The sequence below is a fragment of the Lactuca sativa genome, chromosome 2, assembly GCF_002870075.4.
Source record: "Lactuca sativa cultivar Salinas chromosome 2, Lsat_Salinas_v11, whole genome shotgun sequence".
Classification (NCBI taxonomy): Eukaryota; Viridiplantae; Streptophyta; class Magnoliopsida; order Asterales; family Asteraceae; genus Lactuca; species Lactuca sativa.
The window spans coordinates 142,188,779-142,216,267 of NC_056624.2; the positions used below are offsets into that span (position 1 = coordinate 142,188,779).

Here is a 27,489-nt window from a genome sequence, read left to right on the forward strand (position 1 = left end):
TGTCAGTCATACCATGAATAGGCTCGCCCACTCTAATGTATATGTTTAAGGAGGTATCTGTGATTCCTAATGAGGCCATTTTCTAATATGCTTCGTGCTAACCTCCCTCGCCTCCTTATTGTATTTTTGGAATGGAGTTATCGAAAGCGTTGGATAGTGATAATGGAAATTTAAATGTATTAAACTAAAAGTATGAAACAAAATCCTGTTTTTATTAATTAAATGCGAATCTTATGTTATCCATGACAGTCGCAGATCCTCTTTGCAACTTGTTGATGGAGCTCATGTGGTTAACCGACATGTCAATTTGAAAGTTTAAGTAGAGAATGATGTGGAACTCGCGAATCTCAAGTGTAACTTGAGTCGGAGACCACACAATTTTGTATTGTTCATTCACCATTCGCTCAATGATCCACGATGACCCCGTCATTGAATTTGAATTGAACATAATCCATGATTAACATGCCATTGATAGTCAATGAATCTCAAATATCTTGGAGTTGCATAGTGATCGAAATCGGAAAAGGGTTTTGCCTACCTAAATAGCTTAATGATGTGTTTACGACGATCCTTTATACATCATGGAGCAAAATATGGATCCTAGCCTTAATTAAATAATTTTATCTAAGGTAATTATTTTTAAGCAATTATTGTATCAAACTGATTAAAATCTATCTTTTATATATGTTAATCCCAAAAAGCAACCACAACAATATTCCTCCTGCCTACTCCTCTCACAACTCAATACTCCAACTTCTCGCTACAACCATTTCTAAATAAGGAAAGGCACAATGAGACTGGATCAAATTATCAAGATTGGATCTGCACCTTGAGGTTCACATTGAGATATGAGAAAAAGGTATCTTCTTGACAATGATGTTCCCGAACTTGCAGAGAATGCCACGCTAGAAGAATTTAATACCTAGAACAACCACTATGATAAATCAACCAAAGTAGCTTGCCTTATGTTGGCAACCATGGCTTCTGATCTCCAAACGAACTTTGAAAACTATGGTGCCTATGATAGAAATCGGCAGCTCGAGGAAATGTACCAAGAGAAAGCTAGGCAAGAACGATTCGAGATCTTTAATTTCCTCATGGCATGTAAACAACAAGAAGAAGCTTATGTATGTGCGTACGTCCAAAAGATGAAGTTGTACATAGACAAACTAGGGAATCTTGGTGTCGAGCTACCAAAGTAGTTAACCATTGACATGGTTTGGAACTCGCTTTCTAGTTGATAATTCTCAGTTCATCATGAAAAATATGAACAATATCAAGAAAACATTGATGGAGTTGCATTGCATGCTTAAGAATGCTAAGGCAAGCATGAAGAAACATCCTAGCTCAAACCCTGTTGCTCCTGTTCTGGCTAGTGATCATGGTTTTGCTAAAAGGAAAAGGTTTTTGTCATCCTAATGAAGGAAAAAAGCTAAGGTTGGACAGTCTGACCAAGGCCTTAAGAGAAAGGTCCAAACTAAGATAACTCCTATCACTGATCCAAATGAGGCTATATGTTTCTACTTCCGAACCAAGGGACATTAGAAATGTAGTTGTCCCAAATACTTGGAGGATCTGAAGAAGGGAAAAGTCAATATGGATATCACCTCATGTATTTTATGATAGAACTCCATAGAGATCTACTTCTAATTCTTGGATTATTGATACAACCCGTGGTACTCACATTTACTTTGATATGCAAGGACTAAATCAAAGTAGGAAGTTGAGGCATGAGGGGTCAAACCTGATCAGGGGAAACAGGAACAACTCAACTATTATAAGGACCATAAACTATGAGCTCATGCTTGGTGATGGTGTTTATCTTAATTTATTAAATTTTTACTTTTAACCTCATATCACACGAAACATTATTTCTTTTCATGCACTATGTAAGCATCTTTGTCATTTTTCTTTTAAATCACAATGGCGATAATTTGGTTTATAAGATTGGTTCTTTTATTTTTAAAGTTAGTCCTAGCACTGGTGTTTCTGAGAATGTTGTTTGCATATGTAAAATTGATAAACTATTATTGAATGTTGGTTCTTCTAATGAGACATACTTCGTGAATTTCACTGATGATTTCAGTAGATATGGATATATCTATTTTACCAAACACAAGTCAGAAACCTTTGAAGTGTTCAAGGAATTTTAAAATGAAGTAGAGAATCAGCTAGGCATGAAGATCATGATGCTCTGATATGATAAGTCTTGATTTCTATAATTATATTAAAAGTTGTGTAATAGTTTTGCAGTTGGCTCCTCCCATAACACCATAGCTGAATGGAGTTGCTGAGAGAAGAAATTGAATACTATTAGGTATGGTTCGATCTATAATGAGTTGAGCTATACTTCTGATAACCTTTCGGGGGTATGTCGTAGAGACAACTGCCTACATCTTAAACCTTGTAACAACTAAGAAGGTTGCTAAAACAACCTATGAGATGTGGAGCCGGACACGTCCTTCTCTAGAACATATTAAAGTATGGGGATGCAAGGCTTATGTTCTCCATGCGGAAAACGAAAAACTAGAACCAATATCAGAGAAGTGTTACTTCATTGGTTATCCAAAAAACTCTTTTGGATACTTGTTTTACAAGCCTTCTGAGAACAAGGTATTTGTCTCTCGAAGGGGATTCTTCCTTGAGAAAGATCTTATATCTAAAGAGGCCAGAGGGAGCCAAATTAATCCTGAAAAACTTCAATAGACAAGTGAAAAAGAACCTTTAGTTGACACTAACACTCTAACTGAGGTTGCAAAACCTGTTGACCAAACATATATATATATATATATATATATATATATATATATATATATATATATATATATATATATATATATATATATATCCACCTCCCATTTGTAGGTCCGATAGAGTTCGTTTTCCGCCTGACTTTTATTGTAACGCATGCATTTCTCGCTAGGCATAATTAATAAAATATGTATTTACCTCGATCAACAATTTTAATATTTTATAAGTCAATAAAAGAGAACTATATATATATATATATATATATATATATATATATATATATATATATATATATATATATATATATATATATTTGTGTGTGTGTTATGTGTATATAATGCTTGTATAAAAACGTATTTTTAAAAGTTAATAAACAGGACTAAAATAAGCTTCAAAAATAAAAGATTATTTAGGAAAAATAATCCAAATTTTAGTTGTATTAGTTGTGATGGTGATTCCGTACATATAAAGAACGCCTAAATCTGACTTCGTATGAAGAAGTTATGATCCTTTGAAGTTCTGCATTCAACCGTGTACGACAAAGTGTGTCATAAATAGGGACCCAGAGATGGGTTTCTTATTAGCCTAAGCAATCTCAACAAAAATCGTAGTAATCTCAAAAGTGAGAGCATGCATATAGAGAACGTCCAAATCTAACTTCATATGAGGAAGTTATGATTTTTTTAAGTTTCGGCGCAACAGTACGGACACAGAAATTACAATTAAGATCGGTTGATTATTAGCCAAAAATGTAAATGAGAATTAAAGATCTAGTGGATAGGAACCCGTCGATATAAAGACAATCAAGAACGGAGTTTGTATGAAGAAGTTATGAATTTTACATGGTCGTTTACATTGTAATCTCCATATACTGCTAAATGTATAATCGGATGAGAATTAGCCGGCGGTGTATAAATGAATGTTGTAGTACTCGAAAATACATACGTGTGGATATAAAGAACATCAAAAAAGGAGCTCGTATGAGAGAGATATAAATTATTGAAGTTTACACACATACCTACCCCTTTGCGATGTGCACCAATAGGAAGTTGTCACGTGTCATGTTTGGAAGCCACCCTTCCCACCTGAATAAGTGAGATTTCCAAATAGTATACTTTGTTGACCAAACATACCTTACCTCTGAAATGATCTTATTTGGTTGCTCCTTGTCAGCTATAGAACAGTATTCATTGGGATTATTGAGAAATCTAGAATATCGTCATTATATTCGCAATAATTATGAAACAAAGACTAAGACTTAGTGATATATATACCTAGGTCTTTCAAAAGGAAAAGCTAAGGTGTTTGGCGAAGTGCTGCCCAAATCACCAGTCATCCACTTTTAACAAGTGAGTGCGTAGTCATTTTCATCTTATACATAGATACAAAGTAATTAGATAATTGAATGTTATATGTGCATATTATATGTGTGCTTGATATCTGTGCAAAAATGCAATAATATGATATGATTTTACTCGTATATTTATTTTATCATATTTAAATTGTATTGGGTAGTTAAGGGTTCTCGGAAATAAAATAATGGTGAGAGGCCATGCATTGTACTATTGTACTACGAGGTACTAGTCTTCTAACAGGCCATAGATGACGACCACTGACTCTTCTAGACAGTCCCGTGGAAGACTAGCATGCTCGCCACCTGTAGGTGTTAATGATCATGCTTTTCAGGGAAAGAGGAAAGAATGTTCATTTGGGTACTCTATCCCCCTCGTGGATGCCTTATTGATATATACTGCTACGGAATACCCGAAATAGTATTGTCTATTCATCTCTTACAATGATCCCTTAGGATAGGTCACTCAAGATCATCATTTTAGGACTAAAGAGTGAGAATAACGAGAATGGGTAACCGTGTTAATTGATTTATGTGAAAAATATAATTAAAGGATTTAATTATTATGGGTTGAAAACCCTACGTACTCACAAGGCTTCCTACCTTAACCCACTCAGTTTCTATGATTCACAGTTAGTGGTACGAAGGTACAATGATAGTGATGTTTACCACTAAGAGATTCGAGGAGTTTAGGCCATTAGTACAATAAGTTGTTGTAAGGCCTATAATGACTATGTTTATGCTTATGTTTCTTGTATCAGTTATGACATCCCAAGTTTTTAAATAATCAAATGAAAAACATTTCTTCGGAAATGCTTTTATCTCAAATTATTATTATGAGTTTGACTTGAATTGCTTGATTTGTGCACTAGTGAGGGATAGGTTACCATCACGATCGACATGCTCAGTGATAATGTTTTTTTTATGATGTTGATGATTGAGCTTTGCGAGAAGAAACATAAGAAGCGTGAATGGTTTTATTCTTCCCCATAATACTTGTTAATGAAATCTATCAAAGACCAAAAGTTAACAAATATTGTCCCTCACACTCGCCTCACACCAATTAAATCAATGCAAATCTTTATATAAAACGAGAAATCAATCCAAACTTGTTATTTGGCATAATTATATTCAGTCAAATCAAATCAAATCAATCCAACTATAGGCAATGCCATTCAATTCTAAGCAACCTAATGCATAGCATAAGCTTAGCAAATTATAAATTGAATGTAAGAATCTTAAAAAGAATGTATCAAATTCGAGTGTCGAAACTCACAAACTACAAAAACCGCACCTCAAGCTTGAATTTGACCCAAAAGGTTGAGTCTTTTGAATCTCAGGTGAGAAACAAGAATTCTGAAATTTTTTTTCCGTCAATTGGAGTGGCGGCGGCCGATGGCAGTGGCAGACGGCAGCCGACGGTAGAGCAAGGTTTTCCGATGAGCGAGTTTTCCCAAATTGAATGTAGATCGGCATGCACGCAAGTGCTTGGTGAAGAATGCCCCCAAGAAATTTCAAAAATTGATGGATTTTGGCAGAGATATGGTAGTTTCACGTGTTTCGGTGAGGGTTGAATAATGGTGGCAATGGCTGAATCATCATCGGTGAATTGTTGGTCATAGTTGGAATTAGGTGGTAGTGAGGATGGGGTGGTATGGCGGTGGGAACAACAAAGGAGGAGGGGGCAGTAGGTGTTTTGGGCGACTTCCGGTGAAGCGTTAAAGGAGTGGTGGCTTGGGGTTGTAACTGTTGTAGGGCTAGGGAGGCTCACCGACGGTCGGGGTTATAATGTAGGTCAGGTCCGGGTCGAGTCGGGTGGGTTAGCGGTTTTCTTTCAACGGATGTGGACCGGTAGTTGGATCGGATGGGAAGGTCATGCAAGGGGAAGAGACAACAAGCCTAAGTCGCGTAAGGAGTTTTGAGGGTGGAACTGAGTCTCGTATCCGACTGCAGGGGGGTTGGTCTCGTAAACTATGTGTTGCTAGTCAGTCATTCGGGTGCTCACATTAGAAAGCACCACGATTTTGATCATTTTTAAGCTGCCATTTGCGCGGGCGATAGGTGGGTCGCACAAATTTGTGTGGGTGGGCAGTTAGGGCACACAAATTTGCTGATCTCTTGGCATTTTCAATCTTTTTTACCCACAAATTCTGGTTTCTCCCAAACTTCACCAAAATCATCATTAAACTTCAAGTTGTTATTTTTTTTGACAAACTTGAAGCGTAGAAATATCCAAACTTCAAGTGGAGTTTATTTATTATGCATTTATTTAACATCTTTTCCAAGACATAGTCCCTCTTCCTTCAGTCTTCATAAATCGGGGTTTGCAATGTGACATTGTCAAATTCTCCCATGTCAAATTCTTCATAAAATGGTTTCAGACGGCGCCCATTCACTTTGAAGATTTGATTCATTTCCAAACTCTTGATTTTAACTACACCATGATCAAAGACTTTTATAACAATGAAATGTCATGCAATCGAGATCGTAATTTTCTTTGGAATAGCTTTAAATGCGAATGATAAAGAAGAACTTTTTGACCCATAATAAAATGATTTTGGGTTATGTGCTTGTCATGAAACCCTTTTTATCTTTTTGTACATTTTAAACCTTTTGATTATCTCCTTCTTGACCACTTCCATCATAGGATGATTCAATATACTTTGAGCCTCTTTCCTTGGCTTGCAAAAATCTTCCATGAGAATATTTTGCATGTATACATTAGGCCTTATCTCCATTATATCCTATATTGTCCACCCCATGGATTTTTTGTGATCTTCGAAAACTTTAACCAATTGGTCTTCTTCAAAATCTTTCAATTGAGAGGAGATGACCACCGGAAGAGTCTCATCTTTACCTAGATAAGCATACTTCAAGTGACTATGTAGACTTTCGATTCACATGCGTGTGTGTGGATAATCGAAAGGGGCATCTTTTTGGGTGAATGAGACAAGGCAACTTGAGAGACATCTTTCTTTGTTGACTTGTTGACTTCCAAAGTCTTGACCATCTCTTTAATTTTAGATTCCAATGTGTACATGACCAACTTTCCCCTCAAACTCTCACAATCAAGAATCATGTTGAGTACCATTTTCAAGATATCCCCATGAGATAAATCAAACACTTCTTGGGTTATTGGATCAATCACATCAACTATGTATAATGGACAAATGTTGTTAGGGTACCACATTGCTTCAAAGATGTTGAAGTCAATGGTTTCTTCATGAAATTCTATAGCGATCTTTCCTTTGTAGACATAAATGATTGTTTGAGTGGTATTTATGAAATGTCATCCAAGGAGGATCATAGATTATTTGGAAGGAATCTTCTCTTCAAGATCAATGACGTAGAAATCCGCAGGAAAGACGATTTGATTTACTTATACTAGCACATCTTCCAACACTCTGCTTGGAAATACACTTGACTTGTTTACTAATTGAATGGTTAATCAAGTTTCTTCCAAAGTTCCAACATTAAGAGATTCAAAGACCGAATATGGAATCACATTCATCGATGTCCTCAGGTTTAACATGGAACTTTCAACACGCAAATCACCAATAGTGCAACGGATAGCAAAAATTCTTGGATCTTTGCATTTGGGAGTTAACATAATTTGGATAACCGCTGAAACGTTTGCATTGACTTGAATCTTTTCATTTGCATTGAATTTTCTCTTCTTGGTGCGCAAATCCTTGAGAAATTTTGCATAACTTGGAATTTGCTTAATAGCATTCAATAATAAAATGTTCATTTGGATCTTACGAAAAGTTTCAAAGAATTCATTTTCTTCTTCTTTCTTCTTAGAAATGGCTAACCGAGAAGGAAAGGGTGCTGGTATGACCAATGGCTTTATAGGCTTGTTGGATGATTCAGGTTGATCAATGTTTGGCATAACCGGTTCCTTTGGAGGAATTACAACCTTTGAAGGTTCAAAAATAATAACCCAATCTTCTTCTTCTCTTGAAACTCTTTTGGGGATGCTTTCTCCAAGGGTTTTCCCACTTTTCATGGTTATTTCATTCACATTAGGATTCTTCTCGGTTTGAGATGGAATTTACCCTATTGTTCCATCTTGTTGAGAGCGATGGCTTAGTCTACATCTTGTGCTTGAATTTTGGATAATGTGTTCTTTGTCTCTTTTTGAAATTATGTTTGGCTTTGAGCAATAGAATTAACGAGTTCTTAAAGACTCATTTAATAGTTACCACTTGATTGTCCTTTTTGTTGAGGTTGTTGGTAATTTGGAGGGGTATGTGATGTTTGTGGTGTTTTATATTCTAGTTGGGTATGTTGTTGATATGGAGATTTATGTGATGAATATTGTGGATATTGAGGTCTCATCATAACATTTGGTGGGTATGGGTTTTTTGGGTTATTCCTCTAATTCGGTTGTATGTTTTTAAAGTCCCATGGGTCATGGTTGACCTTGATATCCTCCCATTACATTAACATCCTCTGGTTCACTTCCAAGTGTGGGACACTTATCTGCATAGTGTCCCGTCATTGCACAAATACCAAAAACCATCAATTGTTGACCACTTCCATTCACCATTTTACTCAACACATTAGTCAAATCCAAGAGTTTTGATTCCATGTGTTGGGTATGCCTAACTTCACTAACAACTTGTGGGGAAATTCTCTTCATGTCATTTCTAGTCCCAAAGTTTCTTTGATTTTGAGAAATTGTACCAAAAACTGATCTTATCTCTTGAGGTGTCTTGTTGAAGATGTCACCACCACTTGAAGCATCAATCATCCTCTGATCTTTTTTTTCATACCCTCATAAAGTTTTTGAAGAAGTAATTATTCAGGTATATTGTATTGGGGAAAACTTGTACACAAGTTGTTGAATCTCTCCCAAAAATCATGGAAAATCTCATTCTCCCCTTGACGAATCCCCAAAATGTCATTCCTTTGACTTGATATTCAGGAAGTGGGATCGAACTTGCTATTGAAGGCTTTAAGTAACTCTTCCCATGTATGAATAGATCCTGGTGGTAAGTTGAATAACCACTCTCTAGCTTTATCTTCCAAGGTGAGTGGGAAGGAGGTTAACTTGAAATCATCCAATGTCACATGTTCAGGCAACATACTAACACATATCATATGAAAGCACTTCAAATGCCTTTGAGGATCTTCTCTATCCAAACCATGGAACTTGGTGAGTTGATGTTTGAAACTTGACTTCAATTCAATCCTTTGGCAGTTTGCCGGATAAACAATACCAAAAGGTGTGTGAGTAACATCCGTCTCCATCATTTTTCTAAGTGTCAACTCTGCAGGGGGATTGGGTGTATTGGGTTTTTGTTGTATGTAATTGGGAGGTCTTTGTTAAGGTGGGTAGGGTATTGTTGGAGATTGTATATTTGTGGTGGATAAGGTTGGTAGCTAGGATATTGATTCTAGAGGGGTTGTTGCTATGGGTACATAGGATATTTGTAACGACCAAAAACTTGAGCCAATTTAAAACATTTTATTTCATTCAAAAACCATTAAGTTCATACATCTTATTTTCAAAATAGTTTAAACATCAGAGTATCCCCAAGAACCATATCACATGAATCATAAAACATGAGGAGTGGTACGATCACACCTTCGCCTTGCCATAATCTCCTAAAGTACCTAAGACAATACACTGAACTGTAAGCCCGAAAGCATAGTGAGTTACCCCCAAAATACCAACCACATACAACCATAGTCATAGCATATTGTATCACAATACAGAACAGCCATGCCTCTCAAGTCTGCAGCGTGACTGGTCTGCCCTCAACAGGCCTTCAGTTCACCTGGTCCACTCTCTGAGTCTACAGTGTGACTGGACTGCCCGCACCGGGCCTTCAGTCTATCTGGATCTATCCGAGCCTTCGGTATGACTGGACCGCCATACGGGCCTTCAATCTATCCGGGCTGCTCGTAGGGTATGTTGGCCTTCAGCACAAAGCAGGACCGCCTCAACCCAAACATCAAGCAAATAACCATGTGTACATATAACAGGAAATCACATAACAAACCATAGGCAAACAAATCGATCTAGCAGATCATAAAGCATAGCATCATCCTTACCAGGATATTGAGCTAACCGGTCACTAACATAGCATCATCCTATATACTAGGATACCGACCTAAACCAGGTCACTAACATAGCATCATCCTATATACCAGGATACCGACCTAAACCAGGTCACTGACATCATACTGTCCCAATTACCAGGACGCCGATCTAACAGATCAATAAGCACATCAACAGTACAAGTACGTATATCATATATAACTATCTCACAAATCATCGATCATAGCAATCTCTCATGACCAAGGCATCGACCTAACCAGGTCATTGACATACTAATCCTAACGGATCACAAGAGCATAACAACATACTTTCTATTCTGATACCAATCTAATAGATCATAACCACATGTAGCATATTGTAACCAAGATAACAACTAAAATGGTTGACCTTGGTGCCTTAGACCCTATTGATATAGTGAGGATAACTCACCTGAAATTGTTGACTGAAAAGATAAGACCAATTTGCTCCGACCTCCGACATGATCACCGGCACTGAACACTACCAAAGAACCAATTCCATAAATGCCAATATTAACAAAATAGCCTTGGAAGTCAAAATGGTCAACTCTTCGTCAAGGTCAAAGTCCTCAGTCAAAGTCAACCTTCCTGGTTGACTCTACTCGCCGAGTCACCCGTCGTCTCGCCGAGTTCCCTTACCCAGAAAACTCTCATGACACAACTTAACTCGCCGAGTCACCCCAAGACTCGTCGAGTTCAACGATCTTCGAGTCCCATCCTGCCAACTCACTGAGTCGCCAACCGACTCACTAATCCAAGGCTTTAACCAAAAGAGGTTGGGGTTCTGCGACCAGACTCGCCGAGTCCAAGAACAGACTCACCGATTCCAAGGCAATATTCAATAGACTCGCTGAGTTGTTCTTCCAACTCGTCGAGTCCATGCATGTGTTCATACAACTTGTCGGCTACACCCATGTGACTTGTCGAGTCTCTCTAGTTCTCAATCCATTAAGGAGGCTTTTTGAGCCATGTTGAGGCTCCAATCCGTAAATCCACCCTTCTACAATCTATCCCTCACATAAAGTTGCAAACTTTATGTGAAACCAAAGAGATATAGGCCCAACACACACTGGGGCTTGGATTTTAGACAAAAGGGCTTCACCAACAATTCAATAACTGACGATTTATGACTTTCTGGACCAATACAAGTCTAGATCTGAAGTAGCAACCTCAGATCTGGACTCCAAACCCGAAGTGGATCTCAATCATACCAAAATGGCCCCAAATCTCATTCAAGAATAAATCTAGAAGCAACAAAGGAAAGGTAACAGCTCATTACCTCCAAGATGTGCCCAAAACTGCAGTAGATTCTGGATCTACACTACTTTCTTGATGCAACCCTTTTTGATCTTCAAGTTTCTCCCACTAGAACACCTCTTCAAAGCTTCAATCTCCCTCCAATGGCCTTATACACACAAGATAGGGTTTATTGGATCTCAAAGGGGGCTAAGGGAGCTGAGGGGAGGACATTAAGTCCTTTAAATAGGGTGCAAACCCTAAGATTAGGGTTTTTCTCATCCCAGCACCAACTCGTCGAGTCCAGCTTCTGACTCGGCGAGTTGGTCACTTAATTCGCAACCCAAACCCGCTCCGACTCGGCGAGTAAGCGTACCTACTCGTCGAGTCCCTGCTTCGAAATTACACTTTAAACTTTTAAATCGTACTTCTGAAATTCGGGATGTTACAACTCTCCCCCACTTAAATTAAGCTTCGTCCTCGAAGCCTGCTGCAACACAAACTTCCGGATGATATTCCCACAATGCATCCACTGATCTCAAACCGACCCAGATTCCTTCAAACACTGTTATCGAATCCCTAAAATACATCTCTTCCCTTGCGGGGTCCTGATAACTGCTTCAAGCCGGCCACCGACTTCTTTTCTCTGATAACAACACTCATCACTATGTGCCACCAGAAGACACTACCTTACTTCTGTCTTACACATTCATTCGCCACCTGCGAAAACTGGATACCATTCTAAACCACCGGGTCTTGACCCAGTATTATCCCGCTATCTCTCGCCCATCTAGAGCCACTTCTATTAACTTGCACCGATGGAAACTCATCCCGTTTCCTCCCTGGATCAAATCCCTTACCGCGCTGACAGGATGGAACATTTCACAGCTTCCAAGGAACCCTCCTAAACATCCAGCCATAACATTCATACACATCGTACTTGGCCCACTCAACCTCGGGCTGGAAGACCAGGCACGCCTATTATGGTCCAACCATCCCTAGGATGAAACACCACTACACACGTAACTCATGACCACAACCATAATTCGGGATCCAAGGGTCTACCCGTATGATGGTCCGATCTCCCCTGACTCCGCGTCAGTGCTAACCGTTCCACAATCTCAACGGGCATCCAACCCGTATGTTCTTCCACACATCTGGTACAATCTTAGTGCTTATCACCATCAACTGGAGCACTTTCGATCATCCATTTATTCTACTGCCTTCCTTTCAGAGGACTCACACTCCTTTCGGAGCCACATACCTTCCCTTTCCAGGAAGTCTACTTAACAACTTTTACCGCACCTATAAGTGCCACTGAGGTAAACTCCACTCTACACTATCCATGTAGAGCAACTGCTATTCTCGAACTCCCATATAACCCGAATCCGATCACCTAACCAACAAGGCCCACGCACGGCCTCCAGCCAACTCCATCATCATGATCAATACTTGGGGCCGGACCATATCGATTGTTATTGCATGGCGACATATCCACTCATTCTCCGCATACAGATCCACTTAACACATACAAAGTCTTCAGCATGACTGGACCACCTTATCTGGCCTTCAGCCTATCTGGACCACTCTCAGAACCTTCAGCATATCTGGACCGCCCTCCCGGGCCTTCAGCCTGTCTAGACCGTTCCCTGAGCCTTCAGCCTGACTGGTACGCCTTCCGGCCTTCAGTCTATCCGGACTGCTCAAAATTGGCGTACGTCACCCTGAACCATCCTTCCCGTGGATCTCTCCCACGCAGTCTGTTCTAGCCCTCTTGGGGTTCCGAACTCCAGTTCCGTTCTCGGAATCCTTTCCATGGCCAAAACCCAAGCCTCACATCCACCAACTACCTTTCTTGAAACCATGGTCTGTTCCCTGCCCCACTTGTCTATCACTTGCTCCAATCATGCCCCACTCTCGGATAACAACACCGCTGGATCCAACATTTTAATTAAAACGCCCATTCGGATCCATTCTTGGTCCCCAACTGGAGTATTACCTGATCCAAGAAGATGAAACCTCGGAGACACTCCGAACGGATGAGATCACCAAGATTCTTTGAACTCAGTCCGAACCCTAATAATAACTTCCGATCAACCAAGATACACCGGAGTCCTCAGCCTACTCTAGCAGCATGCTCAAAACGTGGAACAGACCTATTGAGTGCTAAAGCGTACCACCCTACTCAATACCCGAACATAGATCCACAAACATAAACAGAGTCTTCAGCATGACGGGACCGCCCTACCAGGACTTCAGTCAATCGCCCACCTTCTCGGAAATGCGAGGTCTGTTCCTTGGCCCGCGTGTCTACCATACACGCTAAATAACCCGCACTCACATGATAAATGCACTGCTGAGCCTTGACATCTAACAAAACCCTCAATCTATTAATCCAAAACCCTCAGAGTCGAGCACACCCTCGACTGAAAACTCGAACTGAACCCGATTCTTGAGTAGGACCCCAACATGGTTACCCAACTTCTGCTATCAAGCATCCAGAAGACGTGTTCTTATGCTGGGGAGTTTTGCCGACCTCAAACAACACAACCCTTAACTAAGCAGCCAATAAGGCCTCTGTTCTCCTTGTCGGGTTGTGAAACTTATCCCCGTTTCAAAACCTTTCATTTCAGCATCTCAGGGTAACACTCCCCCACTTAGATTCAACTAATCCTTCATAATACATGAAGATTGGAGGATTCCCAATCCTCCTCACTTCCCAACTATTTATCTGATGACAACCAACTCTTTCCCACTAGTGTTCCATTGCTAGCTAGACCCGACTCATCACACACTTCTAAGAATCAGATGATCACTTCCTGAATCCCAGTGAAACCGACAGCCACTAATGCGTGAATGACTCCACACTCACTTCCTGAAGACCACCATATAGATGCTCCAACTAATACCTCGGCAATGAGTTACTTCTCTTGGCGCTTTTAATCTGTCAACCACTAATGGTTGCTAACCACTGAATCCTGACAATGATGAATAAACCTTTTGTGGGACTCCATCCGCAGTCCTCCCACATAAAACCCCTTTTCCAAAGGTGTTCCAAACAATCTTCCCGCTTTCGGGCTTTATAAATCATTCTCTTCAGGGTTCACACCTTGACTCACTCACCAACTCAAACGCCCACAGCTGAACGGCAGCAGCTGAAACAACCTCTGCCCTAAACTGGGCTACAAACCACTCCCAAGACATAATCTACAGTCCCAAAAGTGCAATAGATCGCACAATCAATCCTTTCCATCCGATACAAGAGATCCAAGGAAAACCGGACCTCACAACACTTATGCCACGCCGACCGTCCTGAGCTCACCGGCACTGAAATAATGTTTCTTATTCCTGTAACCAACTGACCCCGAGCTGGAATACACCTGATCCTGGGGTCACAAGCCTGCTCACTCCTTCGAGCTCGAAAACTGAGAGGGTGCAATCCTTTCCCTACCAAACGACGGTCCAATTCATCAATCAACCATTTCACTTCTAGTTGCAAAACCCCAGCAGAACATAATCATCACTCCTTTCCGGAGTTACAACGATCCATAACCCGGCCTCGAGCAAACCCCCAAGCCTCAAATCTATAAACCCACAAGCTAGACCCTCCCACTCAACCTGCGGAAATATAACGAGTACAGGTCATCTTCCTGCTCCCAGATAACTGTATCCTTCTGCTCATCAGATTATGTACCGATAACATGTCTCGGTCCTGGAAAGCTCATCCAGCTCCTCTCCCTGTCGTCGTTACAGCTGCCAAAGCTGCCGCGGCAACCGTCTCAGCAATGTCTGCATGACGCTCGACAAAATACTCAACCATGGCGGTCTTGAAAGACCCAATAATCTTCAGAATTTGTCCCCGAACAATCTCGATTGTCTCCTCCCAGAGGATATCCCTGACACGATCCCCTGACAATGCTGGCCTATCCTGGCTGCCAGCTCCTGATCCTAACTTGGATTCAGTCACAAGACGTCTTGTGACCACCATTCTGGCAATACACCAAAAGGTCTCTAATAACCTATATAATGACAGGGAAACAACTCCAAAACCCAACCCTAGGGGTTGTGACTTCCTTGCCACGCGTATGGGTCCTGTGCTTTTAGTAGTACGGGCCCATATGACCTTCCACACCTACCCATATTTGTCTCAAGTGTCATCACAACACCCTAACAATATACTTAAATGTAGCGAGTGATTAAATCCTCACTCCTAGAGGAATGCTAAACATCTCATATCTGGCCTCCCAGCCTCTCACTACCCACCCAATCCATGAAACTTCCACTGACCCTACAGCATTAGTGTATACTAGCCATATATAACGCTAGACCCGATAGACTTTCGAATATCCAATTCTACCTTAAGTTCGAATCGAACATTCTCATGCTATAAGATCTTGATTATGCACAGCCGTGATGCATACACTAAACAACTATAGTAAGGATGTCAATTTCATATAAGGAAAACCCTAGGCTATTAGGCATCATGAAATCAGGCAATTCTATCATGCAATCCCTGAAGATCCCTAGCCTAGTACTAGCATGTTGTTCTAACATATCACAAAATCAAATAACTTGTGTGGTATTTTGGGGTCTACTTATTGGCTCTGGCTGATCGTACCCTCTGCATCCTCCTTTACTTATTTTGAAAACCTTTTGAAAACCATTTTGTAAATCCCTCCTTGATTTGAGACTGGATTCACACGAATGTTCCTCCAATTCACTCAAACCAAGGCTCTGATACCAACTTGTAACGACCAAAAACATGAGCCAATTTAAAACATTTTATTTCATTCAAAAACCATTAAGTTCATACATCTTATTTTCAAAATAGTTTAAACATCAGAGTATCCCCCAGAACCATATCACATGAATCATAAAACATGAGGAGCGATACGATCACACCTTCGCTTTGCCACAATCTCCTGAAGTACCTTAAACAATACACTGAACTGTACGCCCGAAAGCTTAGTGAGTTACCCCAAAATACCAACCACATACAACCATAGTCATAACATATTGTATCACAATACAGAACAGCCATGCCTCTCAAGTCTGCAGCGTGACTGGTCCGCCCTCAACAGGCCTTCAGTTCACCTGGTCCACTCTCTGAGTCTACAGTATGACTGGACCGCCCACACCGGGCCTTCATTCAATCTGGATCTATCCGAGCCTTCGGTATGACTAGACCGCCATACGGGCCTACAATCTATCTGGGCCACTCATAGGGTATGTTGGCCTTCAGCACAAAGCAGGACCGCCTCAACCCAAACATCAAGCAAATAACCATGTGTACATATAATAGGAAATCACATAATAGACCATAGGCAAACAAATCGATCTAGTAAATCATAAAGCATAGCATCATCCTTACCAGGATATCGACCTAACCATTCACTAACATAGCATCATCCTATATACCAGGATACCGACCTAAACCAGGTCACTAACATAGCATCATCCTATATACCAGGATACCAACCTAAACCAGGTCACTGACATAATACTATCCTAATTACCAGGACGCTGATCTAACAGATCAATAATCACATCAGCAGTACAAGTACAGATATCATATATAACTATCTCACAAATCATTGATCATAGCAATCTCTCATGACCAAGGCATCGACCTAACCAGGTCACTGACATACCAATCCTAACGGATCACAAGAGCATAAGAACATACTGTCTATTCTGATACCAATCTAACAGATCATAACCACATGTAGCATACTGTAACCAAGATAACAACTAAAAGGGTCGGCCTTGGTGCCTTAGACCCTATTGACATAGTGAGGATAACTCACCTGAAATTGTTGACTGAAAAGATAAGACCAAGCTGCTCCGACCTCCGACATGATCGCCGCCACTGAACACTACCAAAAAAACCAATTCCATAAATACCAATATTACCAAAGTACCCTTGGAATTCAAACTGGTCAACTCTTGGTCAAGGTCAAAGTCCTCAGTCAAAGTCAACCTTCCTGGTTGACTCTACTCACCGAGTCACCCTGTCGACTCGTCGAGTTCCCTTACCCAGAAAACTCTCATGACACAACTTAACTCGCTGAGTCGCCCCAAGACTCGCCGAGTCCAACGATCTCCGAGTCCCATCCTGTCCAACTCACTGAGTCGCCAACCGACTCACTAATCCAAGGCTTTAACCAAAAGAGGTTGGGGTTCTGCGACCTGACTCGCCGAGTCCAAGGCAATCTTCAACAGACTTGCCGAGTTGTTCTTCCAACTCGTCGAGTCCATGCACGTGTTCATACAACTCGTCGAGTACACCCATGTGACTCGTCGAGTCTCTCCAGTTCTCAATCCATTCAGAGGCTTTTCGAGCCATGTTGAGGCTCCAATCCGTGGATCCACCCTTCTATAATCTATCCCTCACATAAAGTTGCAAACTTTATGTGAAACCAAAGAGATATAGGCCCAACACACACTAGGGCTTGGGTTTTAGACAAAAGGGCTTCACTAACAATTCAATAACTGATGCTTTATGACTTTCTGGACCAATACAAGTCTAGATCTGAAGTGGCAACCTCAGATCTGGACTCCAAACCCGAAGTGGATCTCAATCATACGCAAATGGCTCCAAATATCATTCAAGAATAAATTTAGAAGCAACAAATGAAAGGTAACAGCTCATCACCTCCAAGATGTGCCCAAAACTGCAGTAGATTCTAGATCTACACTACTTTCTTGATGCAACCCTTTTTGATCTTCAAGTTTCTCCCACTAGAACACCTCTTCAAAGCTTCAATCTCCCTCCAATGGCCTTATACACACGAGCTAGGGTTTACTGGATCTCAAAGGGGGCTAAGGGAGCTGAGGGGAGGACATTAAGTCCTTTAAATAGGGTGAAAACCCTAAGATTATGGTTTTTATCATCCCAGCACCAACTCGTCGAGTCCAGCTTCCGACTCGGCGAGTTGGTCACTTAATTCGCGACCCAAACCCACTCTGACTCGGCGAGTAAGCGTACCTACTCGTCGAGTCCCTGCTTCGAAATTACACTTTAAACTCTTAAATCGTACTTCTGAAATTCGGGATGTTACAATATTGTTGTTGTGGGTACATTTAAGGTTGTTGGTATGGTTGGTATGGTTGATGGACTTGTTGTTGTTTAACTTAAAGAGCATTGTTTTGAGGTTGGTTGTTTTGGTGGTTGGGTTGATTTTGTGGTTGTTGATAATTGGGTTGATTTTGGTGAGGAGGTGGTTTATTCCAAGGTAGCATATCTATGAGTGGTTCGTGGTGTTGTTGTTGTCTTGGTTGTTGGGGTGGGTTATTGACATCTTGATTTTTTGGGTTTGGGTTAGGATTATGAAACGTATTCAAAGAAATGACCAACAATTGAAGAACTTGGAACGGTGTCGGTATTACTTGAAGTATGAATTTGGTCTTCTATGTTGATTAGTGGAGAAGAGGAAGAAGATTGAACGAGTTGTTGTTGCTTTGCTTGTTTGGCTACCTTTCTCAACCTTTTTGCTACTTTTTCAATATCTGGATTGTAGAGTAGTTCACCGGTTCTTATAGACCTAAGCATAAACAATCAAATAACAATAACCAATTTCCCCGACAACGGCGCCAAAAATTGGTGGGATGTCAAGTCCACCAAGAAAATTACACCATTTTCTTGCAAATAAAACATAATATAATGGTAAAAGGGGGTATCTATCCTCGGGGAAATGGTTGTATTCAATCACCAATGCAATCCAATAGAACTAGTGTATTAAAACTTACTAAATAAAATTAAACTAAGGGGGGGGGGGGGGGGTTGTGATTGTTTGAAAACTAAAAGACTTGAAGAACTAAAATACTTGCAATCAAGCAAGATGGTGAGATTCTCAAATATAGTAAAGAATTGGTCAACCAAGGCAATTCAACATAATGGACATTTGTGTGTTTATCATAAGGATTCAATATGAAGCTTATCATTCATCCCAAATTGGTTATAGCAATCATGAAGCATGATATGCCAAGATTCCTCAAAGGTAGTATGGAGGTTGGGGAAGCCCACAACATACCTTCTTAATCAAAATCAAGGAAAGCAATTGAGTTGAAGAAAGTTTATTAGCCTTAAGAATGAAGGAATCCTTAATCCCAGGATGATGTGAAAGCTTAAACTTCTATAAAGGAGTCATGATCCATAAGCTAGAGATGATTTCTACCACCATAAAGCCCTTGCTCTAATAAAATTCAATTATTCAATGCCAAATCAAAGAAATAAACCAACAATTGTTCATTCAAATACCAAGCTCATGATCAAAGTATTAAATAAGCATAATAATTATGAACTAGAATCATAAACATAAGATAAATAACAATCAAGCATGAATCCTTCAAAACCCAAAAATATCCAATGCTTTTAGCCCAATTCAACCAAAATAAAGAGATTAGCCACTCATGTCAACAAGATAACAATCATAAAAGTGTTTTTGCATCAAGAAACTAACAATTACTAGAAGGATGAGAAGAATGTAGATCAAGCTCTCAAAAATTGCCTCCCAGGTGCTCAGATGATGGAAAATCGAAATGTGGATACCAAACCTAATACCCAAGGTAAATCATGAGCAAAATGACCAAAATACACCAAAGTATGCAGTTTCGCGGGTACCCTTGCAAGTTTGTACGATTGAGACTCCACCCTCGCAAACAATGTTGGAATGTTATTAGCTCTTTTTCTCCATTACCCCACCCCACTACACAAGATTCTCTTGGTCCCCTCCACATCTCACATGATTTAAATTTGGACAGTCATATTCAAGCTTCAAATGAATAGTCCAAGTCTATCTTCTTTAGTCCACGACCTATCTTCATAAGCCCACTTCATCCAAGTCTTCTACATTTTAAGCCTGATTCTTCTTTGATGGATCCAGAAAGACCAATAATGTCTCAAAATCCCACCAAGCCCATATACAAGTCAAACCGCAACCACATCGAGACTCCAAAACCCTACAAAATACCTCATGCAAAATAGAAAGTACCTGACATAATCCATGATAAAGACAATAAAGAATATACACTACAATACTAATAAAAAGGGCTAAAAAATCTAAATAAACTATAAAAAAGAAGGAAATCAAATAAACTATCATCAATTTAGTAGTCAGATGCAGTCGTCACAAATCATTCTCGAGAAACATAATCTTGATTTCTGAGATTATAGTTGATCACTTATCTGAGGAATGAAGTTGATTAGATTAGAGTTTGGAAGATGCATCAGATGACATTCTATTTGTTGATTATTAGAGAAGTATTGGTCCTCGTATAACTGATGACTTGTGAAAGTGGGAGACTGTTGGAAAAGTGTCCAAGGTCATTAACTATTGGTGAAATCTCTAATAATAGAAGGGTCCTCTTGGGTTGCCTTCAAGACTCAAATTAAGTAGAATAAATAAAGGAGTAATTAGTTTATTAATTATTAGTGTTTAATAATTAATCAGAAACTAATTGGAAAATAATTTGGGAATTAATTAAAGGGTTGAATATTAATTAATGAATAATTGATTAATTGGGAATATTCTAAAACCCTTATAGGAGAGAGGGCTGGGCGAAATCCCTCTTAGACAAGAGTGAATTTCGAAATTGATATTCCATCCCACATAGGTTGGAGTATAAAACCTAGGAAGGAATCCAATGCTGTAAATAGGGCCTTAGGGATTTCATTCTTACTTTGCCATTGGTTTCACAAATTCACCATCTTTTCCCTCATTTCTAGTGAACAAACTCATCTTGAGTTTGATCCTCTCCTAGTTATTTTGATTATACTCTTTTGAGTTAATTAGGTGTGAACCAATAGATAGATTGTGGTTGTATCCTTTCATCCAAACAAGGTGGAATGCATAAGGTCTCAAACTCAAAGGTCTCTGGCTACTAAAGAGGCATGTAGTTCTTTTTTCTTGTTTATGTTTTCATATGGTAGTAGTAATTAGTATGAAACTTAGATCCTTAGGTTCCATGAACACATAAGATGGTGTTATGTTTTTGCTGCCATGATCAATTTGTTTTGTTGCATAGAAAATCTAACACTCTTCACCCAATGAGTTAACGACTCATTTTTTAAAATATTTTTCTTTTTTTTTTTATATCTAAAAATACAACCCCACATACCTTTACATATCACATCAAAACCTACTTCTCAATTGTCCCTAAAAATGTCATCCTCGTCTCCGTCTTCATTGTCGAGTTTATTTGATGCAATGTTAGAATCGGACATAGAGGTCATTCAATTTGTTAAATGATAGATAGAAAAACTCGGTCAAAAAATGCCGAAAATGTGAGGTGAAGAAAAAGAAGATACATACAAACAAATTATGAAGCTGCTCACTGACGCTTCATGCAAGATTATTTTGATTAACACACGACATTTCAAGGTTATTGTTTTCGTCTACGGATCCGTATACACAAACATTTGTTTGAGCGTATAGCCAACGACGTCATGGAAGTGTGTCGATATTTCCAACAACATGTAGATGCTAGAGGTATAGTAGGTCTTAATTCCTTACAAAAATGCACAACCGCACTTCATCAACTAGCATATGTCATTTCCCCTAATGCACTAGAAAAAATCTTAGGATATTCGGACGTACTGTACGAGAAAACCTTCACAAATTTTGCAAGTATGTCATGAGATATTATGGTCCATGATATTTGTGTAAATCTACTTGTAGTGACATCAAACAATTATATGTTCATCATTCAAATGTGCATGGCTTCCCTGGAATCTTAGGAAGCCTATATTGCCTCTACTGGGAATAGAACAATTACCTGAATGCATATCAAGGCTAGTACACCTGAGGTAATCATGGTTATCCAACTATCATACTTAAAGCGGTAGCCTCACATGATTTGTGGTTATGGCATGCATTCTATGGTTCTGTTGGTTCCTTGAATGACATAAATGTTCTTAACACGTCTCTGATATTTAACAATATGTATAACGGGACTGCATCAGATTCTTCGTTTGTTGTACATGAAACATCTTACATGTAGGAGTATTATCTTGTGGACAAGATCTATTCGGAGTGTTCATGTTTTTTGAATTCATTGTCTTGTCCTAATGATCGAAAGAGGTTGAAGTTGAATAGAGCTCAAGAGAACGCGATGAAATATGTTGAACAAACATTTGACGCTCTTAAAACACGTTGACATATACTGATATACCTCAAGTTTTTGTCAAAGATGAAAGAAATATAATATGTAAGTATAACAAAAACGAGATAGTTCCACTGGCACAAGCATTTGAGGTTAGTGACAAGTACATGGCAAGAAGATGAATAGTTCATGATGTTGAGATCCATCATGATCTTCGTAGAGATTTGAAGGAACATATTTGGACTGTTGACCACATCGATCTTAACACGGAACCAGTCGATGATTTAGAATACCAATTTTTCGATGAAGATGTCCATCAGTTTGTAATAGCTATGACGGTTTAAGGGTTTTTTTTTTTTTTTTGTAAGTGTTTAAGTAGTTTTTTTTCGTTTTAAAGTGTGTTAGGTTGCAAGACTTTAAGTTTTATTATTATTATTATTATTATTATTATTATTATTATTTGAAATTAAAACATATTTAAAATAATGTTAAATTTATATTGATAAAAAGTGTGGCTATTCACCCCACCTAAATAGCAAGATGTTGAACAAGTGTGACAAAAACACTTTTAGTGTGGTAATGACATCACTTCCTCTAACCTTAATAAGATGAAGGCATTATGAACAAAAAAAATGTTAATGCCTATCAAGGCTCAGCAGAGCCTTGCATTCATCGTTTGACTCACCTCTTCCATTTCAGTTGATGTTTTACTTGTTAAATTATATATGGGTTTATTCGTATCAAAAAATCACAAGAGAATGAAGCAAGCGATAGAATTCCACTTTAGGTAGTAACGAAATAAAACTTAGTTAAAAAAACAAGAAGATTTAATGAATAACAAAATAAAATTTACTAGAGGTTATACACGGGAATTTTTATTTCTCCTCCATTGCTACTATACTCAAATCACATTAATGGGCTAAGGACACATAAACAAAACAATGTTGTAATGAGCGTACTCTGGGTCTGGAACCAGAAACGGTGCCGGAACTGAACCGTATCTCTACCGATCCAGTTTTCGGTCTATGTATTTTCAAGAAATCTTGGTTTTTGCTCCCCAATCCGGTTCGGAGTGGGTCAGGTCGACGGGTCTGACCCATTGCTCACCTCACTATCTTTAATATAACTATCTTTAATGACATTTTGTATTTTAGTAATAATTCAGTATTATGTTATATGTAGTTGCCGTAAACATGGCCTAAAATTTCTCTCTTATATGGTTTTGTATATATCGTTTAAACAATAAATGAAATCACCAAGCATTTCATCCCCTTTAAATTAGTGAACAAAACCTATGTTTGCATAATTTCATTCACTCCTAAACAAATCCCTCTCATCTCTCCCTCCTCGAGATGAACAATTCATCGCATTCAATATCTCCCATGAAGGCTCAAGTCCATGTTCCGGAAAATCAACAAATCAACCACTCTATTTTCACTTCCAACAAATCTAAGCTTAATGGTAAGGCTTACAAATTACTTCTAGCAATTAACTACATATGTCTTTTCGTAGGATCAGTGGCTTCTTCCCTCCTCTTGAAATTTTACTTCAACCACAAAGGATCCAGCCGATGGGTCTCTACTTGGGTCCAATCAGTAGGATTCCCTCTTCTTCTCATTCCGATATACCTTCCATATTATCTCCACTGTTTTCTGCCTAAAAATGGTCAAATTTTGAATAGACGAAAACCCTTTTCAAGTTTCGATATGAAACTCTTGGGGTTATCATTCGGGATAGGGTTAATGTTGATGATTAGTAATCTATGCTTTTCTTGGGGTAATTCATATCTTCCTCTTTCTACATCCTCCCTAGTCTTGTCTTCTCAACTTGTGTTTACTCTCCTTCTTTCAGTCATCATTGTGAAGCAAAAGATCACATTTTTAAACCTTAATTGTGTCATTCTTCTGACACTGAGTTGTGTGCTCTTGGCACTAAGTTCTAAAGCCGATCGGCCGGAAGGATTGACACCTACCAAATACCTCGTGGGTTTCTTCTCCACCGTTTGTGCAGGACTGTTGTTCGCGCTCTACCTTCCACTTATGGAAAAGATTTACAGTAAGGTGGATTGTTATGCAATGGTGATGGAAATGCAGTTCGTGATGGAGGCAACAGCCACTGCTGTTGCCACGTTGGTAATGGCATTGGCCGGAGGTTTTAAAGAGATGAGACACGAAAGCGTGGCGGTGTTTGATCTGGGGCCCACCAAGTATTGGGTGACGGTGGGTTTCAACGTGGTGACGTGGCAACTGAGTTTTATGGGGGTGGCGGGGATGGTGTTTCTAACAACGTCTTTAACCGGAGGGATATGCATGACGGCGTTGATGGCAATGAATGTGATAGGAGGGGTGGTGGTGTATGGCGATGATTTCAAGGGGCAAAAGGTGGTGTCGACGATGTTGTGTTTATGGGGATTCTGTTCGTATGTGTACGGGATGTATTTGAGGATGACGCAAGACACGAAAGAAAACAACAATAGAAGCGGTGAAGATACCCCACCACTGGGTCTACAACAGGAACAAAAGAAGTCGTTGTTGGAGTTATCTGAGATTGTAACGGAAGATCACCACTGAAACATGGTAGGTTTATTTGAAATAAAAAGAAAATATTAATACTTCGTTTTTATGTTATTAAATATATATATATATATATATATATATATATATATATATATATATATATATATATATATATATATATATATATATATATATATATATATATATATATATATATATATATATATATATATATATATATATAGGGAAGAGTTATATGGAAAATGAATGATTAGGGCAACACATATTTCAACCAATGAAAACATGACAACACATCATATCCATAATAACATCCACAATACATTACTTGTGAAGAAAGAAACGGATACGTGTCATTTGATTATTGGTTCCGGTAGATATTGTCCTAGTTATTTGTTTTCCATAGAACTCATTCCTATATATATATATATATATATATATATATATATATATATATATATATATATATATATATATATATATATATATATATATGGGTAAGTGAATATACCTAACAACCTTATATAAGTTTAGGTATCTAACTCCATAATACTACATCGGTTTGTATCATATTTACATTGTAATTGTCTAAGGTTCTTAAATTTCAACCCCATAACTTGATTACTTCCAAAATCATTGGACTTTCACCAATATCTTTCTTTTACATCACGTCTTTCTGTCGAATACCACCTGATGGGCTTCATATCCTACCGCTACAAATGAAAGGATGTAGGAGAAATATAATGATGAATTTCCAAAAAATTTTGAAGTAAATCAAGTTTAGGTATGAAGTTTAAGAACTTTGGATGATTGCAATGAAAATTTAATGCAAAATAATGTAGTTTGATGAGGTTAGATACCTAATCTATTATAAGGTTGTTAGGTATATTCACTTTACCCACATATATATATATAGTTTCAAATGTTTTCACTATTTATTGTGTGCATGTATGACTGATTCTGGACCAATCATTTTAGTTATTTTAAGAAAGTAATTAATGTATATTAAATGTTGAAGATGTAATTAATATTCATTATATCTTCAACATGTAATATGCATTAATTACTTTTTTAAAATAACTAAAATGATTGGTCCAGAATCAATCATACATGCACACAATAGATAGTGAAAACAAAATAACCTAACCTTATATATATATATATATATATATATATATATATATATATATATATATATATATATATATATATATATATATATATATATATATAATTCTGAACCAATCATTTTAATTATTTTAATAAAATAATTAATGAATATTATATGTTAAAGATGTTAAAGATATAATGGGTATTAATTAAACCTTCAACATTTAATATGCATTAATTACTTTTTTAAAATAACTAAAATAAGTGTTTCAAAATCAATTCTACAAACACCATAGATATTAGAAACATTTGAATCTAACTCTCTCTCTCTCTCTCTTTCTCTCTCTCTTTATATATATATATATATATATATATATATATATATATATATATATATATATATATATATATATATATATGTGTGTGTGTGTGTGTGTGTGTGTGGTTACGTTTTTGTATTCTAATTATCTATTCACTACAAGGAAAAAGGACATTACCGGCGACAAAAATCGCCGGTAAAAGTCCCAAAAGTCGTCGGTAATACTAATAGCGGCGACGCGTCGCCGGTACTGACTCGCCGCTACTGCTTCGTCACTATTGATCAGTTTGTCGCTGCTAATGATAAAAGTCGTCGCTATTGACTCTGTCGTCGCTAATGAGTATTGTCGCCGCTAATAACCTAGTCGCCGGTAATAATTTCTGTCGCCGGTAAAAATGTCGTCGGTAATAACTTCTGTCACCGGTAATTTTTTTTCAATATTTAAATTTTTTTTAATTAATGATTTTGGTTGTCGGTGATAATGTCGCCGGTAAAAGTGTCGCCGGTAATAACAATATTCGATTAAATATCAAAACCAATAGTGTCGACGCTAATTACAAAACAAACATCCTATTAAATATCAAACATAATAGTGTCAATGCAAATTACATACAAACATCCAAATACAATTAAATATCAAAAGTCATAATATCCGAGTAGCAAAACGACAAATTTTTTACAGTCTACCAAGTAGCAAAACGTAACAACATATGCAAATAAAACTCATCCTTACATACCATCATCGTCGTTCCCATCATTTCCTTGATTATTTTGGGATTGAAAAAACGAATAAAGCTCATCCCTACATGCCGAGTCGGCGAGCATTGCACGAAGATTTTTCAACTACATAATTAATAACAATATATATATATATAAACTTATAAGTTAGATCGTCAAACATAAACAAAAACTATCAAAATACATTGCTATTTTTAAACTAAGATAGAAAACCAAAGTACATTGCTATTTCTTGCACTTGGGACAAAAACCAAATTACC

The 27,489-nt window shown here is 38.3% G+C and overlaps 1 protein-coding gene across 1 annotated transcript; it reads left to right on the plus strand.

Annotated features, from left to right (window-relative positions):
- The first annotated feature begins 23,858 nt into the window (after window positions 1-23,858).
- LOC111887833 (probable purine permease 4) lies at window positions 23,859-25,143 on the plus strand. Its single transcript, XM_023883984.2, has one exon. The coding sequence runs from the start codon at window positions 23,881-23,883 to the stop codon at window positions 25,096-25,098; it is 1,218 nt and encodes a 405-aa protein (XP_023739752.1). The 5' UTR covers window positions 23,859-23,880; the 3' UTR covers window positions 25,099-25,143.
- The last annotated feature ends 2,346 nt before the right edge of the window (window positions 25,144-27,489 follow it).